The 17510-nt window shown below is 37.6% G+C and overlaps 1 protein-coding gene across 2 annotated transcripts; it reads left to right on the top strand.

The window, feature by feature from the left end:
* Positions 1-2054: 2054 nt before the first annotated feature.
* On the top strand, positions 2055-15127 carry LOC135760381 (B-cell receptor CD22-like). 2 transcript variants are annotated; one of them, XM_065274353.1, is made up of 9 exons: positions 2055-2111; positions 9173-9238; positions 10001-10366; positions 10444-10686; positions 10762-11016; positions 12245-12323; positions 14150-14192; positions 14309-14374; positions 14601-15127. In XM_065274353.1, exons 1-9 carry the CDS (start codon positions 2072-2074, stop codon positions 14679-14681), a joined length of 1239 nt encoding a protein of 412 aa, XP_065130425.1. In that variant the 5' UTR covers positions 2055-2071; the 3' UTR covers positions 14682-15127. The 2 variants fall into 2 exon arrangements, with proteins under 2 accessions (XP_065130425.1, XP_065130426.1); XM_065274354.1 differs by lacking the exon at positions 9173-9238 and having other exon boundaries at positions 2057-2111.
* The last annotated feature ends 2383 nt before the right edge of the window (positions 15128-17510 follow it).

The following is a 17510-nucleotide window of genomic DNA, read 5'->3' on the forward strand; positions in this document are numbered from 1 at the left end:
CTTTTATATAGACTCATGATGAATTTCATGTTTATGAGAACATTGCAGTAAGTATCTGAATGCTGATTTGTTGATTTACTCAAACTTATTTTACACTCTTTCTGATTTACTTATACAATATTTTGTTTACTTTAATTCAGCTGAATAAAAAGATGTTGAAGAGGTCAAAGAAACACACCAAAACATTGGACAGCCAATGAAAGCTTTGTGTGGGTGGAGCTTTCAGTGATTGACAGGAGTTTAGACATGACAAAGATGGAAAATGTACCAAAGGGTAAACTTGTAATAAGAATGTTATATTTGTGTTTTACTAGTTTGCCTCTATTGTTTACTTGTATTTCATGTCCATGTTTGTTTTTGGCAGAGGTTTTTTATGAGACTAAATCAGTAGCGAAACTTGAGAGCTTTTAATTAGTTTTAGTAGATTTAACTTGAGAACATGCAAAGAACGTTTGCCCTTGTAAACTGAGGTGAAAGAGAAAAAGAGAGAGACCGGGGTTTGATGAGGTCACGCAACCATGTTTTCTGTATCTTCCTGACTCTATAAAGTAAACTTCAGTCTGTAGCTGGTGCCAAGATGTTTGATTCCACTTCCTAGAAAACAACATACTCCGGCAGAGCAGCTGATTGCAAATACACACCTCACCATTGTTTCTCCACCTCCGTTCACTCCCTGTCCTTCTCCTCTTCCTTTTAAACCAAATTCCCACAGCTGTTTTGTCTCAGAAAATTTTAGCAAAATTGTCAGAGAGCTTTCTGTGTGAACACAAACACTGTGTGAAAATTTGGTAGATTAATATTGAATTTATATACTGTATTTGATTAATTATGGTTTATTTACTAAGTGTTTTAACTGAAATGCATATCTTAAAGTTGAATATTAATGTGTCTTCAGTCACCTGAATAGAACTGTTTTGCTCTTAAGTTTCAGTTCATCAAAAGGACACTAAGCGTATTGCGCTTTTTAACTAAGTTCATTGCAAGTGCATCGTTAAGTTTCCAAGAAAAACAAAATAACTTGCTCTGTAGCAAACAAAGCAAACCTAATTGCTGTAAACTAAAAGGTTGAAAACAAAAACCAGACAATTGGTCAGCTCAAATTAGCAAATGTCACAGATGCAGAATTAATAGCTTTTGCTATGGAAAACATTGAGTCTAGATATTAAAAGGTGTTAAAAAACAGGAAACATGTGTGTTGCAAGCTTGCAATGAAACTATAAGAATAGGAATTGGGGGTTTGAAGGGGCAGTTCAGCTGTTACATCTTTTTGGTGATCACCAGGCTGAGCCAGTGTATGTATTAATTGCTGTCTGATGAAATTCTTTAATAAAACAAATTAGTTTACATATCTCTGCATCCATTATTCCATCTGGAAAATCCACAACAACACATCCCATACATTTTCTGGGATTGCTCCTGTAAAGAGGACTTGGTATTCAGTCGTGGTTCGTTATTTTAGTTTTATTGTTGATATTTTTTAATGGTTGGGTTAAAATAAAAAAGGAAAATTATAATATAAAAACAATTATTTCTAACAAAAATGACTAAATTAAATTCTAATTGCCAGCCACAACACGCATGGAGGGCACCCAGCTTGATGTCACGAGTATTTGTATGTATTTTACGTGTTAGAAAATGCGTATGAATTTATATAAAGTAAATCATACAAAAAACATATGATTTTTATAAAAAACAATAACGAAACCCAGGCCTGAACCCCAATGTCACAGGGGCAAAAGCAAATCGTACAAAAATGAAAGAATGTGGTCATACGAATTAGCCACCTTGTAAAACACGTACGAATTGCCATGAGATGGCATTGCAGCATTACAAATATATTACTGTGTCCCTGCTTACAAATCCACAACTTTTATTATCCAGCATGTATTAAATATTCAGATTATTTGTGATCATTTTAAATAAAAATAAAGAAATCTCAGAAAAAAAAGTGCAAAAGAAGATGACAGAGGGCCAGCTGAGCCCCTCCTAACTCATATCGAAAGTGTTTGATTCCTCGTGTCTGGAGTCATATCTTGATATGAAGAGATTGTATGTGTATCATTCCAGTGAAATGAGTGCAAGACGACGTAATAGGAATACCAGACCTTGTTGTGAGTGCATTACAATTGTTATATTTAGTCACTGTAGATCAAATGCTGCAGTTTTGCTTGTTGTTAAGTATACATTCTAAAAATAAAATATTAACCCAATGGGGTGTTTTAAGTTTTACACATTGTGGGGTCAAATATAAACACTTTCTTGGTTAATTTAACCCAATGGCAGCTCCCTTTTTGACCAAACGCTGGGTTGCAAATGGACCAGCATTTTTACAATGCGTGTTAATTTCTTTCCTCAGTGCATACATTTTTTTTAAAGTTGCATCCTGTAAAGCAGGTTTATATTTTGGTTGATGTTTATATTTGGTTATAGACTGAAAGTAGCACAGAAGCACGTTGCACAATGAAGAGAAACACTGGAATTTAATCTGATTTCTTTAGGCTTTTATTGTTTCTGACTACATTCACAAACTAACATAAACTATCAAACAGAATGTCGAGACCAAATAATAATATTTGCTGGTATTCTGTATAATAACTTTATGCAATCCTGCAGGATGTATTTATCTATTGTGTGAGAGATTTTTACATGTTTTTAAATGCAATCTTATGTCATGCAGAATGACTTATTTTATCCTGTAAATTAAAAAAAATGCAGATGGTGGTTTCTAAAACTGGAGACAAATGGAGACAAAAACTGCATGTAGTCATGATGGGGAAAGTTGTTAATTTATTAGCAGTGCAGCTTGTAACTGCCAAATGAAATGCTGTGCACAAAAGAATTTTTGATACAGACACCAGCAGCAAGGGCATTGCGATGACATTGAGCCCCATAAATGGTAAAGACTACATCAGCAAAAACAGCTAGACCAGGGGCCGGTTGCATAAACCTTTAAGACTAGTCTTAAAAGTTAGCCATGAATTTTTTTCTTCAAGACTGATCATAACCCAGATAGCATGTAACCATTGAAACAATGTTAATACCATTGAATCAATATCACGTTTGCACCCTCCATTAATATTGAAAAAAATATCGAAATTTCAACAAATCACCATTATCGTGATCAGTGTTTGCTTTAGTTGGGCCCTTTACTCTTGTGTTTTAATGGTAAGTTTTCTTTGGCTGCTGAAGCAGTGTTTTAACAAAGATCTTTATGTTATCAAGTAGTTTAAAGGGGACATATTATGAAAATCTGACTTTTTCCATGTTTAAGTGCTATAGTTGTGTCCCCAGTGCTTCTATCAACCTAGAACATGTGAAAAAGATCAACCCAGTAACTTAGTTTTGGCAAACTTTCCAAGCATGTGAAAAAATAGGTCATTGTAATTTGGCTCCTATTGTGATGTCAGAATAAGGTAATACCGCCCCCTTTATCTGCACTATCCAACCACAGCACTGCCATTTAGTTCAAAGAGAAAGAGAAAGAAAAGAAGGACTTGACAGCACAATTGAGTTTCAATTACAACAAACCACCATCATTGTGATCAGTGTTTGCACTTCAGCCGCTCATTTGCATTTTAAAGGACACACCCAAAACGGCACACTTTTGCTCAGACCTAGATTAAGACTTAGTTTACATCTTAAAAAAAATCTCATAATATGTCCCCTTTAATTCTTGTAGATATACCTAAATTATATTAATGAAATACTGTTAAAGTTATGCAAAACATCTTATGATTTTACAGTACTAGTTGGAAACTGTGTCAGGTCTGTTATTTTGAGGATTACAAAAACACATTTAAAAAGTTAAACTAATGAATCTATCTCTGATATCATGAATCGGTCTATGAATCTCATCAATGGTGACGATTATCAAAAGAAAGCTTCATGCTGCAATGCATGCTGGGTATCATCGTAGTACTAAACTAATTTATAACTCCCAGCATGCATTGCAGTTGATTGTTTTATATGAATTTGTTTGATGATTGTCACAATTATCGAGATTTGTAGGATGAGTAATGATGTCTGAGGGTGTCAGCAATTTTTCTGTTTGTCTTGTCACAGTGTATTTACAAACCAAAACAATTATTAATGTCAAAAATGGATCAACATAATCATGTAAAGCAGCTTAATTTTATATTATCTTGAATTCTTCACAAAAAGCAATTAGTTTCAAGTTCAAATTAACTTTGAAACACATCTTTCTTTTCCAATGCAGATGTGTTACATCTACATAAACACAAACAAACACAAAAAAGAAGAAAAGAAAGATTTAACTTAGTGAAAAAAAGAGTCAAGGACCCAACTAAAACAAACACTGATCACAATAATGGTGATTTGTTGAAATCTCAATATTTTTTCAATATTAATGGAGGGTGCAAACCTGATATTGATTCAATGAAGTTAACATTGACAAATCAACTGTTTTAAAAAAAATTTCAATGGTTTGCATGCTATCTGGGAACAGTTTTAAGTATGTTACATACAAAGGTAGATTGGTCTAATTTAAATCCAAATAATAAGACTGATTAGCCCTAACTAATTGCTAGTTAGTCAGAATCATTCTTAAGACCCAGTCTTAAAGTCACGGCTATGTTTATGCAACCGGCCACAGGGGCCTCATTTATAAAGCGTTTTTACGCACAGATTTGATCTTAGACCGTGTGTACGCTCAAATCCACTCCAACGCTCGGATTTATAAAACTCGTCTTTGACGTGGAAAAGTACTTACCTCCACGTCAGGGGCCTCATTTATAAAGCGTTTTTACGCACAGGTTTGATCAGACCGTGCGTATGTCACACGGTGACGAATACATGGGGCGAAACCAAAAACTCGAGAAGATTGGTTCCGCTCGGAGTTGAGTTCCACCCGGCGGCATGAGCGGAGACACCGGAACTTCCGTGAAAACGCTGCGACCAAAATCAAGCCGATTGTACACAGGTGTGACAAACAAACGCGGCAATCAGGGATTGGAGGATACAAGGAAGCAAAGGAGTATAAAGAGGAGAGGAAAACCAAAGGTGAGAGTGGTTCGTTTTGCCCATCGGGTTTGCTGTGCTGGCTGGGTTCATTATATTCGGTGGATGCTGTTGGATGTGGTGGTGAAGTGGATACTGTGCTACTGTGGTGTACCGACGGAGGATTAAATGTGACGTGAGCTGGAAACAGAAGAAGAGGAGAAATCGTTGGCTGAGTATATTGAGAGTTATTGATGCTGTGAGAGTATTTTGACATGCATGTCCTTAGTGAAATCGTTGGATAAATACGACTGGATTTCATACAACGAGGAAAGAATTAGCCCGTGTGGGTACCACGGAGACCAAGGGAGAGAGTGTGACAACTTACCGTGAGTATAAGGAATTTACTGCTGGATGTATTGATTGAGAGTACGTTGTCTCATGTGTGTGTAAGCCCCCAGCGAACAAAGATAGCGGCCCTGTCACGGAGCAGAGTGGTGGGCGAGCCGGCAGTGCAGCATTATAAGGAAGGAGGATCATTGCAATAGCTTCTTTCAACCACCAGCCTTCGATTACAACGCCCCGCCGGTCCACAGCTGACTCCGGGAAGATCTTAGCCTGACCTTACTATTTGTCACTTGAAGTGTGTCGTGGGTGAGTCTTGACTTTGCTGAGTGTGTACACTTGATGTCGTGCAGTGTTGTGCTGTGTATTCGTTGTCAGGAACCATTATAGTGAGTCGGCCGTGAGTGAAGACGCCGTGCGGTGGGCGAAGAGCTAATAAATCATATGCTGTGCAGTAATTCAGTGTGGAGACGGGTGTGGCATAAAGAGCCCCTGTGTGGAGAAAGTGAAGTCGGTGGTGGATTATACAGAAGACCCAGACCTTTGCGTGAGTAGAGATTTGAATGCTGATACATATGGGAAGGAAAGTACAGTGTGTGTGTAGAAGTGTAGCGTGTAGTAACCTGTCTATCACGGAGCCTCTTCAAAGGTGCGACCCTGTCCAGATCTCTGGAGCTACACGAACGGAGAGGAGAGGGCAGCGTTCGGCTCGACGGTGACTGAGGCCTTGGAGGTAAAAACCACAAGTAATCATCTTACCACGGGAGGTCTGTCAGTAAATCCATCCACTGCATACACTGTAGGCTATCAAAAGTCCCATATAAGTACGAGTTGGAGGTCAGAGAAATACCTACCGCGCCCGTTGCTACCAGCCCACCTGTAAGAGAGAGGAAGTCATAGTTAAAGGGTGCCGTGTGATCTTGTGTTACAGCCCTGAACCCTCTAAAGGAGGAAGACTGCGAACCAGTTATCTGTAAAAGTACTCACCGTATCCACTGCTATCAGCCCACCTGTAAGAGAGAGAAAGCCACAGTTAAAGGTGCCGTGTGATCTTGTGTTACAGCCCTGAACCCTCTAAAGGAGGAAGATTGCGAACCAGTTACCTGTAAAAGTACTCACCGTATCAACTGTTATCAGCCCACCTGTGAGAGAGAGGAAGCCACAGTTAAAGGTGCCGTGTGATCTTGTGTTACAGCCCTGAGCCCTCTAAAGGAGGAAGACTACGAACCAGTTACCCGAAGAGTACTTACCGTATCCATTGCTGCTAGCTACCTACAAGTAAGAGAGAAAGTCGCAGTTAAAGGTGCCGTGTGATCTTGTGTTACAGCCCTGAGCCCTCTAAAGGAGGAAGACTGCGAACCAGTTACCCGAAGAGTACTTACCGTATACATTGCTGCTAGCCACCTACATGTAAGAGAGAAAGTCACAGTTAAAGGTGCCGTGTGATCTTGTGTTACAGCCCTGAGCCCCCTAAAGAAGGAAGGCTACGAACCAGTTACCCGAAGAGTACTTACCACAGTGTACGGATACCAGTTACCTGAAATTCTGCCTCCAGGAGAACGGAGGGCGCCACGGAGAAACCCCCAAACCCCGTCCCCTTCCCGTTCTTTTAAATTTGCCCGGAGGCCAGAGGAGGCCTTTATTTTAAGTCCCCTTTCCCTTCCCTGATTATCTTATTTTAAATAATTTAATAAAGTTTATTAATTTTAATTTACTTGTATCTTGTGTGTCTGGTCATTGGGGTGGCTTTGGGAACCTCCTCGAGGTGGAAACTAGGAAGGGGCGTGACCCTTTAGCTATCTCGGGTCCGCTCCGACCTGTGACACGTACGCTCAAATCGACTTCAACGCTCAGATTTATAAAACTCGTCTTTGAAGTGGAAAAGTACTTACCTCCACATCAGATTCCGACTTGACGTATGCATGTTTCCTTGTGACAATATTGTCGCATTGCAGGTAGGCATATTCGAAACTTTTACAGCGTCAACATCATCAGTATTTGAGCTTAGATCGGGCCCAAAAAACCATAACCAAAGCCCCTGCACCTTGTGTCTGATCCTGGCCTGACCGACACACTAACTGTAATTATGAGCCCGAGCCCAATTTAAACCCGACAATGTTTTAATAGTGCGCCGTGACGTTCTCAACAGCAATTCAGAGCTGTTTGAACTACAGAAATCTGTTCAGAATTATCTTAATGAACTAATGCAACAAGGACGAAGCATGTTAACTGCGCTGTTTGTTAAAAACTCCTATCCGAACTGGTTTGGGGAAAAAATCACGCATATCAGATAGGAGTTTTTCTAGGACTATTTCCAGATAGGACGGTGGATGAGATACAGCGCACTTGCAAGTGGGGTATTCTTCCTACAGGCAGTAGGGGCGGGCGAGAGAGTCTTCATTTGTACTGTAATGAGTCATTTAACCATATACCGATTTACGAAGATGATTTATTAACATAAAAATGCTGCCTTGTGTCCCTTTAAAACACCAACAACCGACCTGCTGCGGAAAAACTGTGCTAATTAGCAAATCCAGGTGATTGGAACAACTGGGGAGGACTTTTACTCATGGCACATTTTCCACCTCTGCTCTGCAGAGACACCTGCACTTCAGGACAAGGATTGGTGACCCTTGACCTACTGGGTCATTCTGTGTCACCTCAAATACATTTTTGACATCTTTATATAATTTTTTATTTTGATGACTCTTTTCTGGTGAAAGTAATACTAAAAATAGATAAATATTAATTTAACTGTAGTTAGTGAGATTTTTCAGTGAGTATTTGAGAAAAAAGAAACTACAGGTTCTTCTCAAAAAATTAGCGTATTGTGATAAAGTTCATTATTTTCCATAATGTAATGATAAGAATTAAACTTTCATATATTTTAGATTCATTATATATATATTATATATATATTAGCTCATAAAAACCCAAAATTCCTGTCTCAAAAAATTAGCATATCATAAAAAGGTTCTCTAAACGAGCTATTAACCTAATCATCTGAATCAACTAATTAACTCTAAACACCTGCAAAAGATTCCTGAGGCTTTTAAAACTTCCCAGCTTGGTTCATTACTCAAAACCAATCATGGGTAAGACTACTGACCTGACTGTTGTCCAGAAGGCCATCATTGGCACCCTCAAGCAAGAGGGTAAGACACAGAAAGAAATTTCTGCACGAATAGGCTGTTCCCAGAGTGCTGTATCAAGGCACCTCAGTGGGAAGTCTGTGGGAAGGAAAAAATGTGGCAAAAAACGCTGCACAACGAGAAGAGGTGACTGGACCCTGAGGAAGATTGTGGAGAAGGACTGATTCCAGACCTTGGGGGACCTGCGGAAGCAGTGGACTGAGTCTGGAGTAGAAACATCCAGAGCTACCGTGCACAGGCATGTGCAGGAAATGTGCAGGAAATGGGCTAAAAGTGCCGCATTCCCCAGGTCAAGCCACTTTTGAACCAGAAACACCAATGATGGCCTTCTGGACAGCAGTCAGGTCGGTAGTCTTACCCATGATTGGTTTTGGGTAATGAACCAAGCTGGGAAGTTTTAAAAGCCTCAGAAATCTATTGCAGGTGTTTAGAGTTAATTAGTTGATTCAGATGATTAGGTTAATAGCTCGTTTAGAGAACCTTTTTATGATATGCTAATTTTTTGATACAGGAATTTTGGGTTTTCATGAGCTGTATGCCAAAATCATCAGTCTTAAAACAATAAAAGACCTGAAATATTTCAGTTGGTGTGCAATGAATGTTTAATTCTTATCATTTCATTATGGAAAATAATGAACTTTATCACAATATGCTAATTTTTTAAGAAGAACCTGTAAATGTGAGTTGAGCTGAAACAGTTCATCATTTGTTGAATGTAGGTGTTGCTGTGGTGATGTCAATCATGTCGCCTCCTCCTCCTCTGATCTTTCTTCTCATATTTCACGGTGAGTCACTGATGTTATATTGAGACTTTATTATACATACCTTAAAATATGTCTGCAAATAAAAACACTTTTAAATTCATTTTTTTTTAATTCATTATTTATGATGAATTGTCTTAACCGTTAAATGGACTTTAAACATCTCCTAACCTCAACTGATATGAAAGATATTAGATGTTTATCAGTTTTAGTTCTGCATTTGCTGAAGCTTCTGTTAAAGGGGCCATGGCACAAGACATTTTTAAGATGTCAAATAAATCTTTGGTGTCCCCAGAGCACATACGTGAAGTTTTAGCTCAAAATACCATATAGATAAATTATTATAACATGTTAAAATTTGTTGGTGTGTGGTGTCCTTTAAAATGCAAATGAGCTGATGAAGTGCAAACACTGATCACAATGATGGTGGTTTGTTGCAATTAAAACTCAATTGTGCTGTCAATAATTTTTTCTCTCTCTTTTTCTCTGCACTAAATGGCAGTGCTGTGGTTGGATAGTGCAGATTAAGGGGGCGGTATTATTCTAATAAGAGCTCCTTATGACATCATAAAGAGTGCCAAATTTCAACGACCTATTTTTGTATGTGCTTGTAGAGAATGGTTTACCAAAACTAAGTTACTGGGTTGATCTTTTTCACATTTCGTAGGTTGATAGTGTGATATCTTGATAACTGGGGACCCAGTTATACCACATAACCATGGAAAAAGTCTCATTTTCATGACATGGCCCCTTTAATGTATTAATTGAGATCATTGTGTGTTTCAGGAGTTTATAGTGCTGATGATGAGTGGGGTGTGAATTACAGCTCTTCATCCATCTGTGCACTAAAGGGTTCAACAGTGATAATAAACTGCACTTATAAATACCCTACTGGACATCAGATCATGAAAGTGTTCTGGACCAACACTGATGTTAGACAACCAAATAAGGATTTTCCAGATCTGTCTGAGGACTCTGAATACAGTCAGAGGATTCAGTATCTGGGAGATAAACATCACGACTGCACCATGAGACTGACTGATGTGAGACAGACAGATTCACACGAATACTTTTTCAGATTCATCACTGATATACCTAATGGGAAATGGGTTGGAAAACCTGGAGTGACTCTTGATATCACACTAATAACAGGTAAGTGAACTATTCACTGATGATAATAACGTGTGTTGAATGACATGTAGATATCTGTATCTGTGTTGTGTTGTCAGATCTTCAGGTGGAGTCTTCAGGTGAGAGAGTGACAGAGGGACATTCAGTGACTCTTACATGTAAAAGCAGATGCAGTCTGACTGACAGATCAACATTCATCTGGTTTAAAAACACACAGTCATTAAGTGAGAGAAACAATCAACTCATCCTGCAGTCAGTAAGAAGAGAGGATGCAGGCAACTATAGCTGTGCTGTACAGGGACACAAACTCACATCACCTCATCAATATATCAATGTCATTTGTAAGTTCATATTTAATCAATTTATTAAATACATTTGAGTATTTGTGAAATGAGATGGATTATGAATCTTCCTAGATCCTCCAAAACAGACTCATGTGGTGGTGAATTCATCTGGTGAAATAATGGAGGGTGATTCAGTGACTCTGACCTGCAGCAGTGAATCAAATCCACCTGTTCAGATCTACACCTGGTTTAAAGAGAGTGAAACATCATCTGTTGGATATGGACAGACATACAGCCTAAATTCTAGGCACAGTGGATGGTTTTACTGTGTGGCTCAGAATACAGTCGGATCTCAGAGATCTGCTGCTGTATCAGTGAATGTTAAAGGTGTGAATATATCTTTTTTTAGTTAATGTTACAGTTCTGTTCATTGTGCCTGCATGTTTCCCTTTGTTTTCCAGTCATCTCCCTTTGGACTCCCTTTTTGTGTGTGTGTGTGTGTGTGCGTGCGTGCGTGCGTGCGTGTGTGTGGGTTGGTCTATGTGGTTTACGAGGACATAAATAGTGTATAATAACATGTTTATTATGCTATAAAGGTGGTTTACGGGGACACAGAGAGTGTCCTCATAAATGGAAAATCTAAAAAAACATACTAAATGGTAGTTTTTCATAGATTAAAGACTGGCAACAGGTTTTTGTGACATTGGGGTTAGGGATTGGGGTAGGTAAGGGGAATAGAATATAACAGTTTGGACAGTATAAAATGCATTGCGTCTATGGAGATGTCCCCGTAAACCACATACACCAACGTGTGTGTGCGTGTGTGATAGCATGCAACCATTGAAACAATGTTTTTTTATTTATTTTTTGTCAATGTTAAATACATTGAATCAATATCAGATTTGCACCCTCCGTTACTATTGAAAAAATATGGAAATTTCAATGATCGGTGTTTGCATTAGTTGGGCCCTTGAGTCTTGACATTCATTAAAGGGGTAATAGCGTGAAAATCTGACTTTTTCCTTGTTTTATTGCTATAATTGGGTCCCTAGTGTTTCTATCAACATGAATGAGAACAACCCAGTAACTCTGTTTGTGTAAGCCATTCTTTGCAAACATGTGAAAAATTAGGCCGTTCAGATTTGTGAGGTAGGTAGCAAAGCGAATTACAATAATATTGCACCTTAATGTGCACTATCCAACCACAGCACTGCCATTTAGTGCAGAGAGAAAGAAAGACAGAAACAATCATTGACAGCCCATTGTGATCAGTGTTTGCATTTCATCAGCTCATTTGCATTTTAAAGAACACGCCCAAAACGGCACATTTTTGCTCAGACCTACAAAGTGTCAATTTTAACATGTTATAATAAATTATCCATGTGATATTTTGAGCTTAAACTTCACATGTTTACTCTGGGAAGATTTATTTTACATCTTAAAAACGTTTTGTGACATGGCCTCTTTAATTGAGGGTGCAAACGTGATATTGATTCAATGGTATTAGAACTGACAAATAAATGATTTTTAACATTGTTTCAATGGGATCTGGTGTAGCTTTAAGACATGGTTTATTCTTGGTTCATATATGTTTTGCTCTGTTTTCCTTTTACAGGATATCTGGTCATACTTCAGATGGTCATTGGGGTGTTGATTTTGGTGGCTGCCGTTTTTATTGTGTTAATGATAATTTGGTAAGACATGCAATGTGTGATATTTGCTTTCACTGTCTGTAGGCTAACTGGATTTATCTTATATGAGTGTATTTAACACATGTCTAATATTTCCTATCCTTTAGCACTGAAAATATATTAATCAAAGTACCAATAAACTCAAAATCCAAAATGAACTTAAAGGCGCTCTAAGCAAATCTGTGTGATGTCACTTCTTGTTGACGTTCGAAGTGTTGTCAAACAAAACTGAGCGTAGCTAACTCCTCCCCCTCCCTTCCGTGCTTTCTGAAATAGTCATGAATGCGCCAAATCCCCACTCCAAAATCCTTCTTGTCATTTATTGGCTGGAGCACGTTTGTTATGTTTCGTGGTGGTAGGTTTGACCACTTTGTTTTTGTTGTAGTTTGTGGAGCCTGGGCTGTCTACAGAGACCGCGTTTTACAGTGTGTTCAGGGGACAGGCAGCTAGCAGATAGTGAGGAGATGTTTACTGTATGAAACAAAAATTGTTTTATGGCCGAAAACGTGTGAATTCGCTTAGATCACCTTTAATCAGTTCAGCAAGCAATCTGCATAAAGTGATGTCATCATCTCCATCATCTCATTACAGAAATGTGTGTGTGTGGGGGGGGGGGTTATATAGTTTTTTTATAGAGGTATACAGATATGACCCTCAAAATGTGCCTTGACTCTTATTTGTTTAGATTATATTTTTAGCTATAATTTGAATTAACCACAAACAAAATAAGTACATGTCTTTCTTTGAGTTTCCTCTCACATTCCTGCCTGAAAGTCTCATTATGCGGCTCATTATGCAAGTCTTTGTTTCTTCAGGTGTCAATCACAGATTATTCAGGAGCTTTAACGCCTCCTCACATAAGGTCTTTCTCAACAAAAAGTATTTTAGAAATTCTAAATCAATGTATTGCTTCATGTGAATAAGTAGGCAGAATGATTTTCACATAATTTTAAAGAAAACGCTCTAGACCAGTGGTTCCCAAACTTTTTCAGCGTGTGGTCCCCCTTGTGTACGGTGCATTCCTTCGTGGCCCCCCAAAGAAAATTTGTGACATAAAACTGTTCTAAAACTCAACATTTTAATAAAAAAACATTATTATACAAAAAAGTAGTGCTTTTGGTTAGTAGCCTTATTTTTTTAGGTTGGGGCACCCCCTGGCACCATCTCGCGGCCCCGGCCCCCAGTTTGAAAACCACTGCTCTAGACTACTAGATCCTGTTTTAAGTTTTGTGAAAACATGGTTAGTATGAGTTTTGTTGACTTATATCGTTGACTTAAAAGTTTAGCATTTTCATAAAAAGCCATTATTTTGTTTTTAAGCCACTGAAAAAAGCACAAATGTCAGTGCAGGTCAAAACTGCTTAAAGCTGCCAAATCACCTAAGGACCCCAGAGGGATAAACAAGTTAAACATAAGTAAACTATATAGATTTCTGAAAATAATTTTTGTAGCCAAAGTGGGCGCAGCTGGGCAGAGCCGGCCATCACCATCTTGACAGCTCATTACTCCTGAATAACCAAAAAAAGGCAGAATGTGGTAGTTTAATTGTAGTTTTTTGTTATTTCCATGTTGGATTCACAAGAGAGATGGGAAGGTTGCCCCTTGGTCAAGTCGGACACTTGTTGTATGCTGTTGTATGCTTTTTGATTCTGTAGTGCACTTTAGTAGTTACTATATTCATTTTTTTATAAATATGATGTAAACTAAACACAATTGGCTATACATCCAATATTCAACACTGAATTGAAAATGTTTTTAATACTTTACTGGGTCTTTAACAATATATTGCTCTATAATACCCTGTATGACATGACCAGTTTGTTTTAAAGGAGAATCTGGTGGATGAAAAAGAGAAATAACTCAGAGTCTCAGGTGAGATGACAAAAAAATGTTTTGATAACAAAAGGACTAAATTGTAACAAGAACCACAGAGTTGTTTGAGTCATTATTCAATTTCTTTTCTTTTTCTGTTTTATTTTTTGACAAAGACGGTTCATCATAGTCCTTCTCACAACAGCCATAAAACATGTGATGACGTGTATGAGAATGTAATGGTAAGTGTTTAAAATTAAGCACATGATAGTACAGTAGGTGTTGTTGTCTTGCGTAGGGATGGTCATATGCAAAAAATTGCTCTGGTAATTGCTCTTGTAAACAAAACCAGCAATATTTACATGACATTTTCAAGAAACATTACAAAAAATTACATTAAACTATTACATGAAAAGATTAACAATACAAAGATTTCTCTCTCTCTCTCTCTCTCTCTCTTTCATATAGACTGCTGATGACAGATATGAAGAATCTAATTTAAGTCCTCCTGTCTGTGGGAATATTCCAGTGTCTGAACTCTATGAATGAACACAATCTCCTTAACATTATAAAGTAATGTTAGTTCTGATTTACTTGTTTAATATTTTGTTCAATAATTCAGCTGAACAGAAAGATGCTGTAGAGGTCAAAGAAACACACCAAAACTTTTGACCGCTGATAAATATTTTCTGTGGTAGGAGCTCTTGGTGATTGATAGGAGTGTAAACTATTGTGATGAATAATACAAACAAGTGAAGAAACTGAGCCAGCGTGTTATTTTAAGAATGTTTTTGTATATTTAGTACTTGTTTTGTATGTGAATATTTCTTATTTGTACGAGTACTGACCCATCTGCTTGCAAGTCCTTATAATTGTGTGTATGCTGCTGATTCTTTTTTTCTTGTATTTTGTTTTTATTTTATTTTGTTTAGTGCCTTTATGGTTCACTGATTGAATAATTTCATTCAATTATTCATTTTGTTTCAATTATTCATTTATTTCCCACTATATTAGTAAGGTAAAGTCCAAACTGTAATGATGATACTGTAATAAGATTATGAAAATTATTAGCTTATCATTATTAAAGTCTGTTGCATACTGAGTGATGTTAGAGTGGTCTGTGAAGTGTCCTGTTTCATATTCTTCATATAGGCTATAGTTTACAGTGTTGGTATATCTGGACTGTCAAACTGCATGTGGCGTGGTGGTCATATAGTCCCTCTCTATAGTCCCCCTGTTTTAGCACTTTTTTATCTTGAAAGTCGTGGACCCTGTTTTCTTCTATTTTAAAGCTTGGAGAAGACAGGACATTTTTTAAAATAACTCAAATTGTGTTTGTCTGAAAGATGATGGATGAAAGATCATAACTGACTCGTGGCTCCCTGAGGCCCATAGAAAGCCCACAAACGCTTAAAAAGACCTCTTATCCTTTGATAAAAAAAACAAAGTTGATCTGTCTTAATTAAAAAATCAAAAATATGCAATGCATTTTTGTAGCCTAACAATAAATGACTAAAGATAAAAGCCAGACAGGACCTTAGATCTGATCATATAATGTTATTTTGCAGTAGTGGTCAGCTTGCAACGAGGCCTCAGGAGAACATTACAATGATAAAACAATGAAAATTGCCATTCAGGTTATGAATCTTAACACACAGTAAAATCCCCCGTGTTAAATAAACACTGCTTGGTGTATATATAATCCACTCCCAGATGGGTGTTTAAAAAGACTGGTGTTAAAATATAACACTGAAGCAGTGGTAAAGTTAATGAGATAATGAAGTGATGATTAAGACATTAATGGTGAACACCTGCTGGTCATTCTGTGTCAAATCAACTTAATTTAAGAATTTTCTTTGTCTTTAATTTTTATTTTGATGACATTTTTTGTTCTGACAGCACTTAAGAAGTTAAACTTATCATCCCGGCTTAGAAAATAACACTGCAAGTTATAATTTTAGTTTTTTAAACAGAGATGATTATAGAGAGGCAAACATGAAAGATTGCAGCTTTTGGAGTCATACATCCAACAATGTTCATTTAATTCTGGGGATTTTGCTGTATTCATCTATTGCATTTTGTCTTTCTTCATCATTTTAGTATTATTTTCTCCAGAAAAAAATTCCAGGAAAATTTCCAAAATGAAGTTGATTAGACACAGAATGACCAGCAGGTGTTCACCATAAATGTCTTAATCATCACTTCATTATCTCATTAACTTTAACACTGATCCAGTGTTATCTATTTAACACCAGTCATTTTTAACACCCATCTTTGTGTGGATTATCAGCCCATCCTCACCCCATGGCGTCAATATTTGACGCCACTTGACCATGCGTCAATATGTTACGCAGAGGGTATACCCTTCGCGTCATTTTTTTACGAACTGGGGACTTCAATACTATTGAGTCCGTTGCATTCTCTTTCCTATTTTCGTACCATTTTCTTACCATTTTCGCGTCGGTTTAGGGTTAGATTTACATAATGACATCCCTACCCAAACCTATCCCTAACCCCAATGTCAGGCGACAACTGTTTAATTTCGCGTACCTAATAGTATTGAAGTCCCCAGTTCGTCAAAAAATGACGCGAAGGGTATACCCTCCGCGTAACATATTGACGCATGGTCAAGTGGCGTCAAATATTGACGCCATGGGATGAGGATGTGTTGGGATTATATATACACCAAGCAGTGTTTATTTAACACTGGGGATTTTACTGTGCAACATTCTTTACAGAATTATTTAGCTTTTTAAACGTTTTTAGTAATACTGTTTACACAACAACACTTTTAATGGGTCAATCGTGAGACTTTTTTAAGATGTAAAAAAGTCTTTGGTGTCCCCAAAGTGCGTATGTGAAGTTTTAGCTCAAAATTCTACTGATAATTCATTATAGCATGTTAAATTGACACTTTGTAGGCCTGAGCAAAAATGTGCCATTTTGGGTTGTGTCCTTTAACACTCTGGGGTCGAAAAATGTGGCACCGCGTTTTGACGGGTTTTTCCCTCATCAAAGCAGAATCAACTTAAAACACTTCATCATTAAGAATCATGCACGTACATGTTATACATCATTTGAAACTGTAAACTGTGTCTTCGTTTTGAAAAATTAGGTCGTTCAGATTTTGTCTGTTTTGTGATGTAGGTCAGTGCTTCCCAACTACAGTCCTTGCCCCCCCAGAATGTTTTAGATGTCTCCTTATATGAAACACCTGATTCCACTCATCAGGCTCCTTGCAGCAAAGCTAACAGAGAAAAGCCCTAAGAATGTTCCTTGAACATTTTCAATGTTCCCAAAAACATTCTACCCACAGTAAAGTGTCTAGTTTTTTTAAAGTTCTAAAAAAATTTCTTGGTTGTCTGAACGTTACAAAAA

This window comes from Paramisgurnus dabryanus, chromosome 4 (assembly GCF_030506205.2).
Source record: "Paramisgurnus dabryanus chromosome 4, PD_genome_1.1, whole genome shotgun sequence".
Classification (NCBI taxonomy): Eukaryota; Metazoa; Chordata; class Actinopteri; order Cypriniformes; family Cobitidae; genus Paramisgurnus; species Paramisgurnus dabryanus.

What these genes read in the sequence shown, in the direction of transcription:
- LOC135760381 (XM_065274353.1), top strand. Translation starts at nt 2,072, where the DNA reads ATGAGTGCAAGACGACGTAATAGGAATACCAGACCTTGTT. An exon ending in TGTATCAGTGAATGTTAAAG is followed by an intron (nt 11,017 to 12,244) that starts GTGTGAATATAT and finishes TTCCTTTTACAG; the next exon opens with GATATCTGGTCATACTTCAG. An exon ending in ACGTGTATGAGAATGTAATG is followed by an intron (nt 14,375 to 14,600) that starts GTAAGTGTTTAA and finishes TCTTTCATATAG; the next exon opens with ACTGCTGATGACAGATATGA.